General features: G+C 39.9%; 2 protein-coding genes across 3 annotated transcripts; both read right to left on the bottom strand.

The window, feature by feature from the left end:
* Nucleotides 1-4,060: 4,060 nt before the first annotated feature.
* Nucleotides 4,061-9,787, bottom strand: LOC139614981 (putative methyltransferase DDB_G0268948). The gene is made up of 6 exons (XM_071472706.1): nt 9,487-9,787; nt 9,183-9,343; nt 8,108-8,324; nt 7,019-7,122; nt 6,545-6,682; nt 4,061-6,188 (listed from the first exon to the last, which is right to left on the bottom strand). The coding sequence occupies exons 1-6, from the start codon at nt 9,727-9,729 to the stop codon at nt 6,092-6,094; spliced, it is 960 nt and encodes a 319-aa protein (XP_071328807.1). The 5' UTR covers nt 9,730-9,787; the 3' UTR covers nt 4,061-6,091.
* A 2,019-nt stretch (nt 9,788-11,806) lies between these two features.
* Nucleotides 11,807-15,291, bottom strand: LOC139614927 (putative methyltransferase DDB_G0268948). 2 transcript variants are annotated; one of them, XM_071472615.1, is made up of 7 exons: nt 15,160-15,291; nt 14,522-14,923; nt 14,201-14,361; nt 13,134-13,350; nt 12,619-12,719; nt 12,217-12,354; nt 11,807-12,026 (listed from the first exon to the last, which is right to left on the bottom strand). In XM_071472615.1, exons 2-7 carry the CDS (start codon nt 14,630-14,632, stop codon nt 11,936-11,938), a joined length of 819 nt encoding a protein of 272 aa, XP_071328716.1. In that variant the 5' UTR covers nt 14,633-14,923; nt 15,160-15,291; the 3' UTR covers nt 11,807-11,935. The 2 variants fall into 2 exon arrangements, with proteins under 2 accessions (XP_071328716.1, XP_071328717.1); XM_071472616.1 differs by having other exon boundaries at nt 15,170-15,185.
* Nucleotides 15,292-15,537: the final 246 nt, after the last annotated feature.

The following is a 15,537-nucleotide window of genomic DNA, read 5'->3' on the forward strand; positions in this document are numbered from 1 at the left end:
CATCCAAACAATGAAAAAATAAACATCAGCATTAACTGAGTGTTCCTTCCTTGTCTTGTTAAAAGGAAGAAATAAAGAACAGTAGGTTAGAAATCAGGATGGGATAAAGAGTTCTAGACAGGGAAGACAATTTTGTGAACATACTGAAGATAACAAATAAATCTCTCTCAATTCAACTCAAATGACCCATAAAAGAAAAAGTGCTGAATATGAAGACATTCACTTTGAAATAAAATATTTCTGTCATTTCTGGGTCTTCAGGCTCAACAACAGTGGTGAGGGAGGGGATTAAAAAAAAGTTTTGTCATGCTTTTCTACCCAAAGTGACAGACAGAAGTTGCACCTCGAGGAATTTCAGACTTCTGTTTATCTTTCAGAAACCTTATGAAACCAAAAAAAAGAAATGTGTAATTAGCTTCTGGTGTGTGCAGCCCAACTGTGACTTGAAAAAAATATACAGCCAAAGTCATAAAACATCTGCTGTGTGCATGCTGGATACAGAAATTTTAGGATCTGTCTCCTGCTGCTATGTTGTGTAAAATCCAGATTCTGGGCTGTCTTGAAGGCTTTGAACCGTCTGTCTACCCGCTGTCATCTTCATCTCCTTTTCATGACTGGGACTCAGTCACTCTGCTTATTTCACTGGGGGAAGAACTTATGTTGTTGTTTTTTTTAATATCCACATTAAGATAGTTGCAAATCTTAAGAATACATCCATAATTAATTATTGTTATGTCTATGTTATGAAATCAGTCCAGTCCTCAGAACTTGATTTTCAAATACTACCGTTGTTTTTTTTTGTTAAGTGTTTTTATTTAGTACTGAATGGTTTATGGCTTATTTATGTATTGTTTATGGTTTATTTAAGAGTGTGTATTTCTTTTAAATCTTTTGTTAATGACTTTCTTCCAATGTAAAGCACTCTGTACCGTCTTGTTGGTGAAAGGTGCTATGCAAATTAGCCTTGCTTTGAGCTAAATGCTAAAATCAGCACGCTAACACGATGTTTATCAGGTATAATGTTCACCATATTCACCATGTTAGTTTAATCATCTGATAATTAGCACTAAATACAAAGTACAGCTGAGGTTGATTGGACTGTCATTAGCTTTGCAGGTATTTGGTCATAAAGTGCTTTACAAATTCAAATTTTGACCTAATAATTGTTTAAGATTAAAAATTATTACCAAATACATTGGGAGGCATGCAAAAACTTTTATTTTGAAAGGATTCAGTAACTTTTTTCCACAAAGAATTTGAATTCCGTGTTGATCTCTCACTTCTCCCTCTATGTATTTAAATAATAGGTGTTGTTCCACCAGTTACATTGCATGTACATTAGAATCACATCTGGCTGTCAATTCAGATCAGACTGTGACTGCACCAGCAGTGACAACAGCCCCAGTGGCTCTAACCTTAATCACGCAGACACAATGTCTTACACTGCAGGCTTTTCTTTTCCCTGCTGGACCACATGACCCAGATGTGAGCGTTGTGTCCACTCAGCTTAAGAGAAAAAACCTCTCTGCAAGATCGTGACTAATGCACATGCCATAATAACGCAAATCCTATTTCATACTGCATGTTTGCATTACTTCTGCTGTGCTGTCACTATGACCACAGAGGGCGTTTAGAAAATCAAGAAGATCTGTACTCCATTTGAAATACACTGAAAAAAACTGAAATGCTAATGTGCAGAATAAAAGTCTCTTAGTTTAGCACTGGAGGTTACTACTGGACATCGGAAAAAGACATGACAGGACAGCAGTGAGACTCCAAACATTTGTTCTCCATCGATGTCACATTAGATTTGGTGTAAATTCCCAAGAAGGGGCTCAGATATCTTTTTTTTTTTAACAGTAAATAGGCACAGAAGCAAAATTGGCGGCAACATTTTGTCATGCTGTCCTCAGGCATGTGGGCAGTTGGTGTAATGTGCAATGTTTGCAAGTAGCAGGACTTAGAAGCTTATATCACCAGGTGACTCATGCACTGACTCATGGGAGGAACGTCCCCCTTCCCGCCAACTTGTTCTGGACTTCACTCCAAAAACATATGATCATATTATTATTCTTATGCTAAAATATGGATTCTTTTGAAGGTATCTTTCAATACTCAAGAGGGGCTTTTAGTTTTAGCGCAGATGCTGTGAGTGATGTTACACACTCCACTTTCACTGAGGATATGGAAACATCTGTGCAGCAGACACAGCAGACGTCAGCTCACTGTGTGACAGAACAGCTCGCTCGGTTTGAAGTCAGTCCAACTCACTCAGTATTTGAACAGAACAGGAGAGTGCATTCAAAGTGTGAGTTACTATCTGAACCTGGCGTCACTGATGTGAAGAGGTCGTCCATTTTCTTCTGTTACAAATTACACAGGCCCCCAGACAAACGCCTAACACCTAAATATCCTCTTTGTGTTTAAACATTGTAATCTTCCTTCATTTGAACAAGGTAAGAGGGAGAAAGATTCTTGTGAAAAATTAGTAAGTTACTGAGTCCTAGTCATATTAGTGTATTCAAATACGATGCTGTAAAGTAGTTTGTTTGACAATCATTTGTGGTGGACCTTGGGTTGTGTGTGAGTCCCAAATTATTCATATTTTCCTTATTGATTTTCGAAACAAATGTTTGTGCACATCTGCGACAGTCTGTAACAATGAAAAGATTAGAGACACTGATAGGGAGTATCCTGTTGTGAAAAAACATTTCAAAAACAGATCAATAAAAATAAATCACTGGAAGCTGAGTGCTGCTGCTGAGTTTTTTGAGCAGTTTTAAGAGTCACAGTAGAGTCCTGCGGTGTCACAGGATGGAAAGCTCATGTTTTCCATCAATAATCTTCCAGACAATTGCACCATGTTTGAGAGACGTGACCTGAAGGTGAAGCTTACAGCTACAGCTGCAGCAACAGACAGAAAGGAGGGCTCAGATTTGCATTAGATGGTGCCATGTGTTTCTCAAGTGAAAACTTGGAACAGTTGCATTTAGCCTCAGTTTCCATTTGCAATCAATCATTATTAAACTAAAAGTTCAGGGTGAAGTGGTGCAGCCAAAGTTGTTTTGGCTTTATGTTTGGGATGGTCCTCCAGCTGAGTCAGGAAATATCATCCAATGAGTTTTGATGCATTTGCCTGAACCTGAACACAGAATGCTCCTGTATACCTCTGCATTCATCCTGTGAACCCTATGAAATCATCACTGTCAGTGTGCCAAGTCCATTAACTTACATCCTTGATTCGCTGTGCAGTCATAAATGTTTTCTTCAGCATGCAAATGAATTTACAGTCATCCACGATACTTGTGCTCCTCTGTCTATGAGATTGTTTGTCCTAGTTTTTCTGTCCACAGCTGCTTTTTTAGACTTTTTTTAGCCTCATTATTATGCACAGTCACCTCTTTACTCCTCATATATACAGACAACTCTACCTCAATCTAAATGGTAACTTTCAACTTTCAAAAAGAAGTCTGATTGTATTGAAGTGTATGAGAAAAAGTCTCTACTGCTCACTTGATTTATTACCTCAGTAAATGTTTTCCTAATGAGTTTTTGGTCTCAATCTCTAGTTTCAAGTCTTCTTCAATACAACATGATGTTCTCTTTTTAAATTATGGTCCATTTAGAGGAAAATAGATGATAAAGCAGGGTCTGCATTAGGGCGGGGCTACCGTGTGATTGACAGACTGTACCACACACGGCGTCAGATCCAGCCCTCACTCCTCCTCAGCTCCACCTTCTCGTCCAAATATGGTCTCTTCTGGTCTCAAAAACCAAGATGGCAACTGACAAATTACAAACTCAAGGCTTCAAAACAGCAGCTCACAAAGCAATAGGTGACGTCACAGTGAGTTGCCACTTGTGAATAACACATGAGCTCTTTTGTGCTTGAACTGATGTTGGAACAACTCACAGCTGTCCAGGAAACATTAAGTGTCCAATTAATTGCAATTACGTCACTTTGTGCTAAAAGGGCTGAATCTCCCACGCAGTTCCTTCTATATTAATTCCAATCTTCTATTATAATTGAAACCTACTTATTTTAAATGTAAGACTTGGTTCTGTAAATGCAGGAGCCATTATTTTATTTCAAATTGAATGCGCTGAAGCTCAGAGCCTGAAGAACAAAAGAACATGCATCTGTCCAAATACTTACAGTGTGGACCATAACTTTTTCTCTGTCATTGTAAAGTGAAAACATTGTAACAGTAATTGTAATACAAAATTATTCATTTTGATCTATGATTCTGTTGGTTTCACCAAACAAATACAACTACAAAGTCTTGGAGACCAATAGCCTTGCTATGTCTTCAGTACAGATGACTTACAGTAAATCTGCTATAAGGTTCATCACTCCAGGCAACCCCTTTCACATTATAGTCATATTTCATAGCGTTTTTTTTTACAGGTCATTTCATTTCATACACTGTTACTATATAAATCTTGATTATAGATGCTAAAATGATATATTTCTGCTGGACCCTCTGTTTAAAAAAAAAAAATCAAATGCAGATACCGTACAAAATGATTGCAAAACTTATTGGATACGCACAAACAAATCTGCAAATGAAGACACCATAGAAAGACAACAAAGACATGAGAGCAAAATCTTATGTGCACATCATCAGCAGCCATGCTGATACTTTAACTGAGAGATGGGTTTCTAAAAAAATGGCAGCACTGAACATGACTTGACACGTTCTGATCACAGCACCGTAAGATGTCACATCAAAAAAATCTCAAGATACAGTGATATGAATGATATGAATGATACAGATTCTTGCAAGAACATAAAAAGGATATCTTCAGATTCTTAGAGTTTTAGCACAAATCTACAATAACATAACCAGGAAAAAAAAGCATGATATCTGATATTTTCAGATACTTTTTTCAGATTTGGGTCAGTGTCACGCCTGGAAATAAATCAGAGAAGATTTATGAGTCATCAGGTGCAACTTTCCTCTACGTACAGAGATCATTGGAGGTCACTGAAAATTATTTGGAGTGACTGCATGTTTTCCACTCTGTGGTGTCTTCCAGCAAACAGAGAGTGGGGTTAGTGGTACTGGTCCCCCGCCAGGTGACAGAGCTACAGACAGCTGGCTCCTCAGCTTATCCCAACCTGAGCCTGTCTGTCACTGATGATGGTGATTTGTCCGTGCTCATGGGTTCCACATATGAATAGTGTTTATTCACCCATATTTGCAGACTACACTTTTAAATGTAGGTGTAAACAGGAGATAAAAGAGCGGATACAGGCGAACACTATGACCTCTGGTGTACATGTTGGTTTAGAAGTGTCTGTCAGGCGCCTGAAGATGACAACGATCAGAGGCATCAGAAGGACAGCCTGAAGAAAAACCAAGACTGACTATCAAAGGACTCAGCTTCAAACTCAGAAAGGAAGTCTGGAGATGTCTCAGGATGATGAGGAGTCACATTCTCTGCCTGACTTGTCTTTGGAGCAGAAAGAAGAAAGAGCCGTTTCAGCTCTGACACCAAAGGACTCGTGCTTCCCTTCAAAGACTCCTGAGGATCATTTTTTTAAGTTTTGTATAGAAAAAAATATATGCAGCATGGCTTCAACATCCATATCACTTTGTTTGCATGATGGTAAATTATACTGTAAGTGTCAGTGAATATGATTGTTTGAAGTCCCGTGCAAATATACCAGTCCCAGGAAGAATGTATGCAGAGTTTTGATCAAATGCTTCCCTCTAGTGGTTATTTGTAAAACAACTGTTCCAAATATTACACTTGTTCACTTTGTTCACAGTGGGGAAGTCATTCTGCTGAAAAACACTAATTACAGATAACAGATTATTTACAATATTCAAGTGTTAACACTGTACTAAGCTCCACACAAAGGTTGTTTGTGTACTTAAACGAATCACTAATATAATACAAACATAAACTGTGAATGTATCAGAACCATAAACAGACGAGGACCATGAGATAAAGATATTGAAGCGTGAATCTGTGCATGTACGTGCAACTTTCCAGCACCAAAGATATCAAACTATTCTTTTTTACCTAAATGGTATTTGCAGGCAAAACACAGAGTGCAGGTTTCTGTGAGTGCTGGCAGGAGTCAGGCTTCCTCTGGTTTGCAGGCCAGCAGGTAGAAATACTTCACAGCCACCACCACCTCTGTGTCTGCAGAGGTCACCCCCATTATGGACATCAACCTGAGGAGAGGAGCATGGACTGAGAGACCGTCGCTGTTACACACTTTACCTCTCCAACATGTCTGTTTTAAGGATTCATTATTTTATATCACATTCATTCCATGGATTAATTTCCTTCATGTGTTGATAGCCCATAATCAAAAGCAACCAACAAGCTTCTTTACACGTTCATTACTTTGCATATTGGCCACAACAGATAATAATTGTATTCATAAGATAAGATAAAAGATAAGATAATAAATACTTCATTTATTCCAATAATAATAATAGTAAAAATAATATTCGTATATTTTTACATTAGCATTGTCTCACATGTGTGATATGTGTATACTGTGCTGTATATATTCGGCATTTACCTTTGACAGATGTCCTGGGAGAGGTTGGTGGCCTTCTGGGGGTCATCTCTCAGCATAGCCTGATAACTGGAGAAAGACTCCACCAACCCCATGAAGCTGGACAGAGGCATGAGCCGTCTCACCCACACACACTCTTGCCTACGTAAACACACACATACAAATCAAACATACTAATAAGTGACTTTTTTTCTCTAAACTGGACAAAAAGAAAAGACAAATACATATTTTGATATTTTCTCAAGACTTTATTGTGCAGAGATTTGCCTCTTTAATATGGCAGAGTGGTTCACAGACAAAATGGAAAGCACAGTGTTTTCAAGAACAAGAGAAATCTGAGTTTATGAGGTAAAAACTGGAGCGACCTAAAAAGTCAGAAAATACTTTTACATGAGAAAAGACTTCGGTTTGTAAATTTGCATATCACAAATGTATAAAAACAGATTATTTACCAAACAAAAAGATGCTGTCACTCACCACTCCTTGTCAGGGTAAGGGAGGGATTCATACGCCAACCGGTATAACTCAATAGAGCTGGGACCAAGATGAGGACTGCGGTACGGCTGTAAGGCTGCATAAAACTGATCAAACCACCATTAGGTCAACTCATTAGTGGCAAGATTCACAGCATGAACCAGACATGTTTCATTCAGGGATGGATTCAGTTACCTTTAAAGAGGTTTTAACACTCACAAAATCTTGCCGAAAAATATTACCAACTGAAATGAACACGACAAAGAGATATGTTTTACCAACTACATCCACTAGATGGTGCTGTTGTCTATGTTGACTCAAGGCCATGTGTTGTTGTTCTGAACAGAGAATCCACTACAGTCAATGTGAATGATGATGATGATGACGGTGATGATGATGACTGGGAGGATGATGCATGTGTCCCCTACACCTTCAGAACTGAATAAGGAGTCTCCTTTTAAGTTTATGGAGGTGAGTGATGCTGATACACTTTTATAACAAGTTTACTGCTAGTTTTCTAAGTATGAAAAAGATAATTGACCTAATTCATAATTGACAGGAGGAAAAAAGTACAGGTTTCATCTCATATTTGAATGAAATCTGGTATATGGTACTAATACCTGCAGCCCTCTGTGGCTTCTAGTCTCCTCAGCCAGCTCATAAAGCTGCATGCCATGATGGGAAATGTACACATGTGCCTGGGACAGGACTCTGATCTTACAGTATAAGCAAACATATGAAGAGGTTATGACAAATGGCTTAGTTGTTAAATGGTATCCTCCCTAACTGAAGATCAAAATCTGCCATGTCCATGACTATGAATGGTTCCCTGAAGTAGTCGTACCAGCAGGATTGACCCCTATAGATAATTTGGAAACAGTATTGACAGTGCAGTCTTTTAGGTCACCGTGAGTGCATCCCTTCATAGTCTTGAGTAAGTGCTCTGTATATGCACAGTTTACTTCATCACATGTCCTGACACCTGTTTAATGATAAAATGACATAATACTGTATTTATCTCTGCAGATGTGTGTGAGTGTGTGTCAGTGCACATTCACAGTCACCTCTCCCAGGTGAATGTTCTGTGGTTACCTCCTTGCAGACTTGGTTCAGCTCATGTGAGCAGCAGTCGGGGTAGCTGAGCTCCATGTCGACGGTGTAGTTGAGCAGAGCCAAGCAGCCACGGGGCTTCAGCACTCTGTGGGCCTCCTGGAGAAAGCGTGGTCTGTCAAACCAGTGGAATGCAGACATGGCCGTCATCAGGTCCACTGAGCTGTCAGCAAGCGGCAGCTCCTCAGCCACACACTGTCTAGAGATGGAACAAATTAAAAAACAAAAACAAACAAAAGAAAAACAGGAATTTGGACCATCTGACATTTTACAACTCAAACATAAGCATGCAACATGCATGGTAGTGATGCAGAACTGCTGACAGTTGCTATGACTGCTCTTATTTTTACCGTAACATCTAGGTCACAGTTCACTGATCATGAACTTGTTGCTTGCTGCCTCTGTTCCCATCATGCACTGCACAAAAGATTTATCGCTCCTCAATGAAGTGAATGTGGGGCAGCACAGAAATTCCCAACAACAAAATGTATTAATGTTAAAATGATTGATAACATGCAAAGTTACCATGAATTCTTAGATTTGATTAAATTACACACAAAAAAAATCACAGTTCATTCAGTTTGGATCAATGCAGCACCAAAGCATTATTGGATTAACTCTACCTGCCCAAGATGTGGGGTTGTTCTGACCCACTGACACTGGGTAAAGTTAACACAGTCTGTGTCTGTGCTATATTACATGCACAGATGCATGACTGCTATATTCTATGTTATAATTTTTTAATTATTTGTATTTTACCTATGATCCAGCCAAAGGATCAAACTATCCTGTTGACCATGTATTTGTTCAGTAGTATGGGCCTCATACTGTGACCAAAACTCGCCAGACAAGGGTCACATTGTTCCCACTTTGGCCAAGACTCAACAATGTAGCTTACCAGCTTCCTTGATCATCAAGGAAAAACATGTATCTTGCTGCAAGAAAAATTATCTAATAAGAGACTCAAGTAGGTTCAGACGGCTACAATATGTCTTTCACTTGTTGTGTTTATGTCTTTTGTAAAATCTTCAGACTTTAAAAAGAAATCCATGCTTACTTATACATGATGTTTGGCTCTTTAGCATGCTGCAAAGCCACTTCCAGCTGGGCAGGACTCACGTCTGTCCCCACCACAGAAGCAAAGTGTTTGGCCAGCAGCAGAGTGCCCTGTCCTGAGCCGCAACCCACGTCCACTGCCAGCTCAAAGGGACGACCTTTCTGACAAAACGTTTCAAATGTTATCTGACATTGCCACTTGTTATTGTGACATCATCCACTGACAAAGAAACTCGTTTCAACCTCTGTATCTGGTAAAAGATCCTTTTAACCAGAGCCAGCATCCTTTCTCTCCGTGCACTTACCTGCTTTTCCAGGAAGTCCAGCACCTGTTGCATGAGATGATCTGATGGAGAGATCCTGTACTTCCAGTAGGAAGCAGCGTGCTGCTTGCCTTCAAACAGACGGTAAGCCATCGCTGAGCAGATATATTCTAAGTTTCTGTAGAGATTACAGGAATCTGTCTGCATGTGTTTTACCAGATACGAGGAGCAAACATCCACACTGACTGTGTTTTCCTTTCTGCCAGCAGTCAGATACACACACATGAAAATCACACAGAAGAGGGGACCAGAGGGGTGCCTGGGAACTGGGAGGTCCCGTTACTTCCACCGGTATGTGGTGTGTTTGATAATGAGGGTGTTTAAAGGGACAGCTCCACAACTATTTCTTGCATAATGTGTCAACCTTTTTTTTCACCATTTTTCTGTGCAACCTTCTTTTATGTATAACATTGCTAAATAATTGAATGCAATCCATGCTAATCATGAAAAATGTAAATCCAAGTCAAGCTAAAGGTCTTTGAGTACAGGTCAGCTCATGGGTCATGTGATGGTATGTGTTTCTGTCAGAACCTATGAAACCCCCCCACAGATGACGATGATGATGATGTGGACAACTATAATATAGCTCAAGTATCGTGTGTTTAACGCTCCTGTGTCTGAATAATTATTAGGGCCTACTGTAAGCTCAAACTCATTCTGATCAACATCCAACCAAGCACAAACTACTTTTAACAAATAATTATTAATACATCTTATATGCAAATCTTCCCTATTGCAAGTTAAACTACTTAAAGTGACTGACTAAATAACTTTTGCTACACCGGGGAAACAAGTGACAGTAGCAGGGTAATGGCGCAGTACTGTTTCGTATCAATTACTTTAAATGACATCATCATTAGGGGACGTGACTGAAAGTGGGTCGAACACCGAAAAGGAAAAACCACAGATGCTGTGTTCGATTCTCCTTTCACTTTTGTGACGAAACCATTGAACTGCTGCACATATCAAACAAAGTTTAACAGAATAGCACAAGTAGGAAACTCACTAACAGAGCAATATCTATCTCACAGCAACTACCATCAGCTACTGGTCATACCAGACCAAGTGAGACAAACTTAAACTTCTTACTTGTAGGAAAAAGAAAATGTTATCTCTTCTTAATAAATTTTTACCATCATAACTCTACACTGATTTTACACCTGAGAACACACCTGTACTAACTTATAATAGTGATGATCAGTTGGATGTTTGTTGTTTTACTTTTGCAGTTCAAGTTCATGGCATTTTCATGCAAACCTTTATCGATTCATTATTAGATTTTTCAGAATTGGCCAGAAAATGCCTCTTTTATAGCAAATAAGAAATTAAAGACCCCTGCTGATGAAAAACTAGTTTTTAACCTTGTTAACATGTCCATATGATGTTTTTTATATATAATACGAGACGTATCAAAAACGAAATAAAAAGTCAACGCAATGACTGCGTATTTCCACCTTGGAACTGCAGTGGACCAATAAGTGTCATTAAAGTAAGGAACCAATCCAGGAACCAATTGGGGACGATGGGAGGGCATAATAAATGCAAAACCTTGTCAGTACAACAACTTGAGTTTGCATTAACACAGCCATTTTACATAATGTTGGGCAGTTTCATTTATGTTCATTATAAGTGTCTAAAATCTTCATCTGCAGGGTCCTGGTATCGGGGCACTCTTCATCACTGAGTATTTGTTAATGAACACACAGTATGACTTCAATTTTATGATGCAGATTTGTTCCTCTTTTTAATTACTACACAAAAAGCTCTACCACACACACATTCACTGTATTCACATTGCAAGTAAAAAAAGTGCCAAGCTGCCTTCAACCTACTGAGAGCGAGCACAGAATAAACAAGGCACACTGAGGCAGTTATAACAAATAAAGGGCCACCAGCTATGACATGTTTTTAAGAGCTTGGCTAAAACAACTGGAATTAAAGTATCTAAGCACCCATTCTGTGCACCAACAATGGTAGGCATGTTAAATTTCAAAACAAGTTATGTTTCAGAGTTCAGCCTGAGAGGGATCAGTTGTAGCAGTTTCACTGCAAAATTAAACATATTTTATGTTACTTTTCAAAAACAATATAGGTAAGATATAAAGTCATTAATAGATGATCTATTGACAGATATCTAAACGATCAGGTAGATCCACTGTGAACTGGTCTTAAAATTCCTTCCTGTGACAAGAGGCAACGTGTTAAAGATTAGGTTATAAGCCTTTCGTCACAGAATCTGCATTAGCTACACAAGAAAATGACAGAGTGAGAGTTTTACAAATGTCCACATTCAACAAGCACGCTCCTTAATGTATCCAGAATTTTATTATTTGAAGTTCATACATTGCAAATTGCAACATCTCTAAAACACACACATACACACACAAGTGTCTCTCCCTCTAAAAACACACACCCTGTGCTACAGTGATGATCATTGTGGTTTTGATGCCAGGACACAGAAATACTCCAGCTCCCACTCTATTTCAGTGTCAGGAGACGTGACTCCCATCTCCTCCAGAAACCTGTGAGGCAGGACAGAGGCAGATTATCTGGCTCACTGCTCAGTGCAGCACCACAGGAAAACATTCAGACACATTCCCAAAATGGATTAGTGAAGGATGAATGTTGGATTATAATAACATATATGTACAATCACATGTGTGGTATCTCTCTCTGAATATGTTTGTGTTTGTGTTTGTGTGTATATGTTACCTCCTCTGTGTGTTGAGCAGCAGGTCATAAGCAATCTGAGGGTCTGTCTTCCTGTAAGCTTGGAACATGGACCAGGACTCAATAAATCCCACCACATTCTTCACTGGGATTAAAGACTTGACTCGAATACTCTCAATCCTGTATCAATACAGTACACTGATGTGTTATTGCACAGAAAAACAATGAAAGTGCATCTGTATTTTAAATAACAAGGTTAGTGTGGAACACCTCAGGTAACAAGTTCATTTCAGCTCAGGTGCTTTTTTTATTGTCTGCCTTTTATAAGCAAGGGGATAACAGGGTGCTCAATACTGCAAATATCTTTGTATGGACAGCAGACATTGGTATAGTTTGAAGCTATCACAGAGATGTGCCCAGGTTTGGCATATGTGTAGTATTTACCTCTCTTTGTCTGGAAAAGGGATGGCAGCGTACAGCTCCTCCAGCTTACCCTCAGACAGAGCTACTGGGCTGCTGGTGTGTGGCCTCAGCTCCTGCTTCACCTGGAAGTGAATGAATATACAGTAAATATTTAAGTATTAAAGCTTCAGTAGGTAACCAGTTTTTTGTCTTATTTGCTGAATCTGTCATTATATTCTGACAGAAGTGCATGAACCAGGTAATTTTGGAAAAAGTCCGGCTCCTCTGGCTCCACCCACAGCGTGTAATGCCATTTGCGATTTTCGCAGCCCTGCCGACTGCTGCTTTATCCCATAACTGTACATACCGATTGTATTGCATACATTGCATACATGTATTGTGTGTAATGTGTCTGTCTGTAAAATGAATGTTGTTATATTTATGTGGCTTCACCTTTTCAATCTGTTACCAGCTCCGTGTTTAGACACTGGTGATTATGTCACTCTGTGTCAACAAAAGTTGGTGCTGCTGTTAAGGTTTCACACCTCTACACCCACCTCTTCATAAATGCGGCCGAGTCGTTCTCCACAGTTCTGGTATCGAAACCTGGTGGAATTATCACTGTAGCCCAGCAGAGCCATGCAGCCCCGGGGCTTCAGAACCCGACTTGCCTCAGCCAGGAATCTGGACTGATCAAACCAGTGGGCCGCTGATGCTGCTGTCACCAGGTCTACAGAGCCATCAGCAAACGGAAGCTCCTCTGCTGTCCCCTCCCTGCAGGTGCAAGAGACAGATCCACCCTGAAAAAAGTTTACTCATCATACTTGTACCAGAAGTTCTATGATGCGTTTGCTCCACCTTTCACCCAATATTCCTCTTTGGAGGCTGAACTTCATGAGAAACCAGTTGCAGCAGCAGTTTGTCCATCATGTCACTGACATACTGAAATGTGGGTAAAACTTTACAGCCATTGTATAACTTGTATAACAACTATACAAACAGACAGGTGCTAACTTATATGTTTCTTAAGCTTTCCAGTACTGTAAAATTCTCAAAGGAGCTTTGCAATGTTAAGTGCAATGATAATCATATTGCAAAATTCTTTTAGAAATTGTTTGACATTTCGTGAAATGTCAAACAAAGTTAGAAAACAATTTCTAACTCTCTTGCTGAGAGTTAGATGAAAAGATTGATACCACACATGCTAGTATGCTAACTATGAGGCTACTGCCAGCACACTGTTAGCTTAGCTTAGCATAGAGACTGGAAACAAGAGGAAACAGCTAGCAAGGTTCTGGCTGAAAGGAACATCTAAAGCTCAGTAATTCAGACAGTTTATCTAGTATCTATAAAAACATCAATCTGTGGTTTTACAGAGGGGTTATGTGCGGGACTGTTTATTGGCTGGCAGATTTCATCACTGTCATATAGAGTCTAGCTGTTTCCTCTGATTTCCACTCTTTGTGCTAAGCTAAGCTAACGGGCTGCTGGCTCTGGCTTTACACCTAACAGACAAATATCAGAGTGGTACAGATCCTCTCATCTAACGCATGGCCAGAAAATGAAGCTTTATTTTCAAAGAGTAATCACATTCTCACAGAAAAGCTCCCACACTCCAGCTCACCTGTACATGATGTTGGGGTTCCCCGGCACAGCTTTGGCCTCCTCCAGCTGACACTCACTGACGTCAATGCCCACCACTTCTCTGAAGTGTGGTGCCAGTAGTCGAGAGTTCTGGCCTGTTCCACATCCCAGATCCACTGCCAGCACATGTGGCCGTCCCTTCTGAGGATGTTAACAGATATGTAGAACTTTGTACCTCTTTTTTTTCTGATACAATCTCAGTGTGCACAGCGAACAGGCGGAACGGCTCCTTACAGGACTCCATACGCACTATGATAACAGAATGTATTGTATATTTACAGTGTATTTGGCCATAGCTTACCTTTTTATCTAGGTATTGAAGAACAATGTTCTTGAGCTCGTCTGGAGGCGTAAAGCGGTACTTGTGATAAATGGAGGCATGATCCTTCCCCTCAAACATTCGGTATGTCATGGTGGTGGTTTTTTCTGATCAGTTGTTTTCTTTGCCTTCTCCAGCCTCTGTTCCCACAGTCTCCTTTGTCAAGCTCCTCTTTATTGTCCTTCACTCTTGTCTGAGTTCGATTTGATCCCTTTGCTTTTAGCCTCTTTTAGCTTCTATGCACTGAATCTCCTCTCATATCTTGCTTATTCTGATCTCCCTGCTACTACGCTCTTTGCTTCCCGGACACATGCACACTCTGCACTCTTGCAAAGATTTAACTCTTCACACACTCCCTGCAGTGTAATCCGGTCTGTTTAGTACCTAACAGGCAGGCAGGGGAATAATTACCGAGTTAGACAGTGTGAAGTTACAGAGTAAACCATACAGAGACTTTTACAACTTTGAAGGAAGAGCATAGTTCTATACAACTATGTATAGAAAAATAATTCATATTAGTTGAAGGCTGCATTTTGGTACCAGGAATCTTGTTAACTGAGCTGCAGACATGATGACAACACATCACAAAGGCATTTAGAAACGTCCTAATTCAGACACACCTGCTCCCACCTGCTCTCTGTCAGACTGTCTTTGAGTCATGTGCCTCAGCTTTCCAGCGCTCTGTTCTTTGCCTGCTCGTTCTGATCCTGTTGGTGTTTTTACCTCAGTGACCTTTTGTACTTTGTTTGGCCGCTGAGGTTGTTGTGTCTTTGTTTTTCTTGCGAGTCATGCTCTTGGCTCCATTTACTGCGACACAGGGCCTCTGGCTTAACCCTTTCATGGCCAAAGAATTCCTGCAGGTGGTGTTTTAACAGCTGAACGCCGGCATAAGAATGAACCATGTCCCACATATCGGGCACATGATTTTAGTTTTAGTGTGTCGGCCTCACCACCAGCAAACATAAAACTGTGTCAGTACTTGTCTCTGTCACAATCAA

Source organism: Trachinotus anak, unplaced genomic scaffold (assembly GCF_046630095.1).
Source record: "Trachinotus anak isolate AG129_WGS33_773 ecotype Australia unplaced genomic scaffold, CSIRO_AGI_Tana_v1 ptg000039l, whole genome shotgun sequence".
NCBI lineage: Eukaryota > Metazoa > Chordata > Actinopteri > Carangiformes > Carangidae > Trachinotus > Trachinotus anak.

Excerpts from the sequence above, each read along its gene's own strand:
- LOC139614981 (XM_071472706.1), bottom strand. The coding sequence starts at position 9,729 with ATGTGTGTGTATCTGACTGCTGGCAGAAAGGAAAACACAGTCAGTGTG. Across the intron at positions 9,344-9,486 it reads TGGACTTCCTGGAAAAGCAG|AAAGGTCGTCCCTTTGAGCT; the intron begins GTAAGTGCACGG and ends ACGTTTTGTCAG. Across the intron at positions 8,325-9,182 it reads GAGCCAAACATCATGTATAA|ACAGTGTGTGGCTGAGGAGC; the intron begins GTAAGCATGGAT and ends TTCCATCTCTAG.
- LOC139614927 (XM_071472615.1), bottom strand. The coding sequence starts at position 14,632 with ATGACATACCGAATGTTTGAGGGGAAGGATCATGCCTCCATTTATCAC. Across the intron at positions 14,362-14,521 it reads TTCAATACCTAGATAAAAAG|AAGGGACGGCCACATGTGCT; the intron begins GTAAGCTATGGC and ends TAACATCCTCAG. Across the intron at positions 12,720-13,133 it reads TCGGCCGCATTTATGAAGAG|GTGAAGCAGGAGCTGAGGCC; the intron begins GTGGGTGTAGAG and ends ATTCACTTCCAG.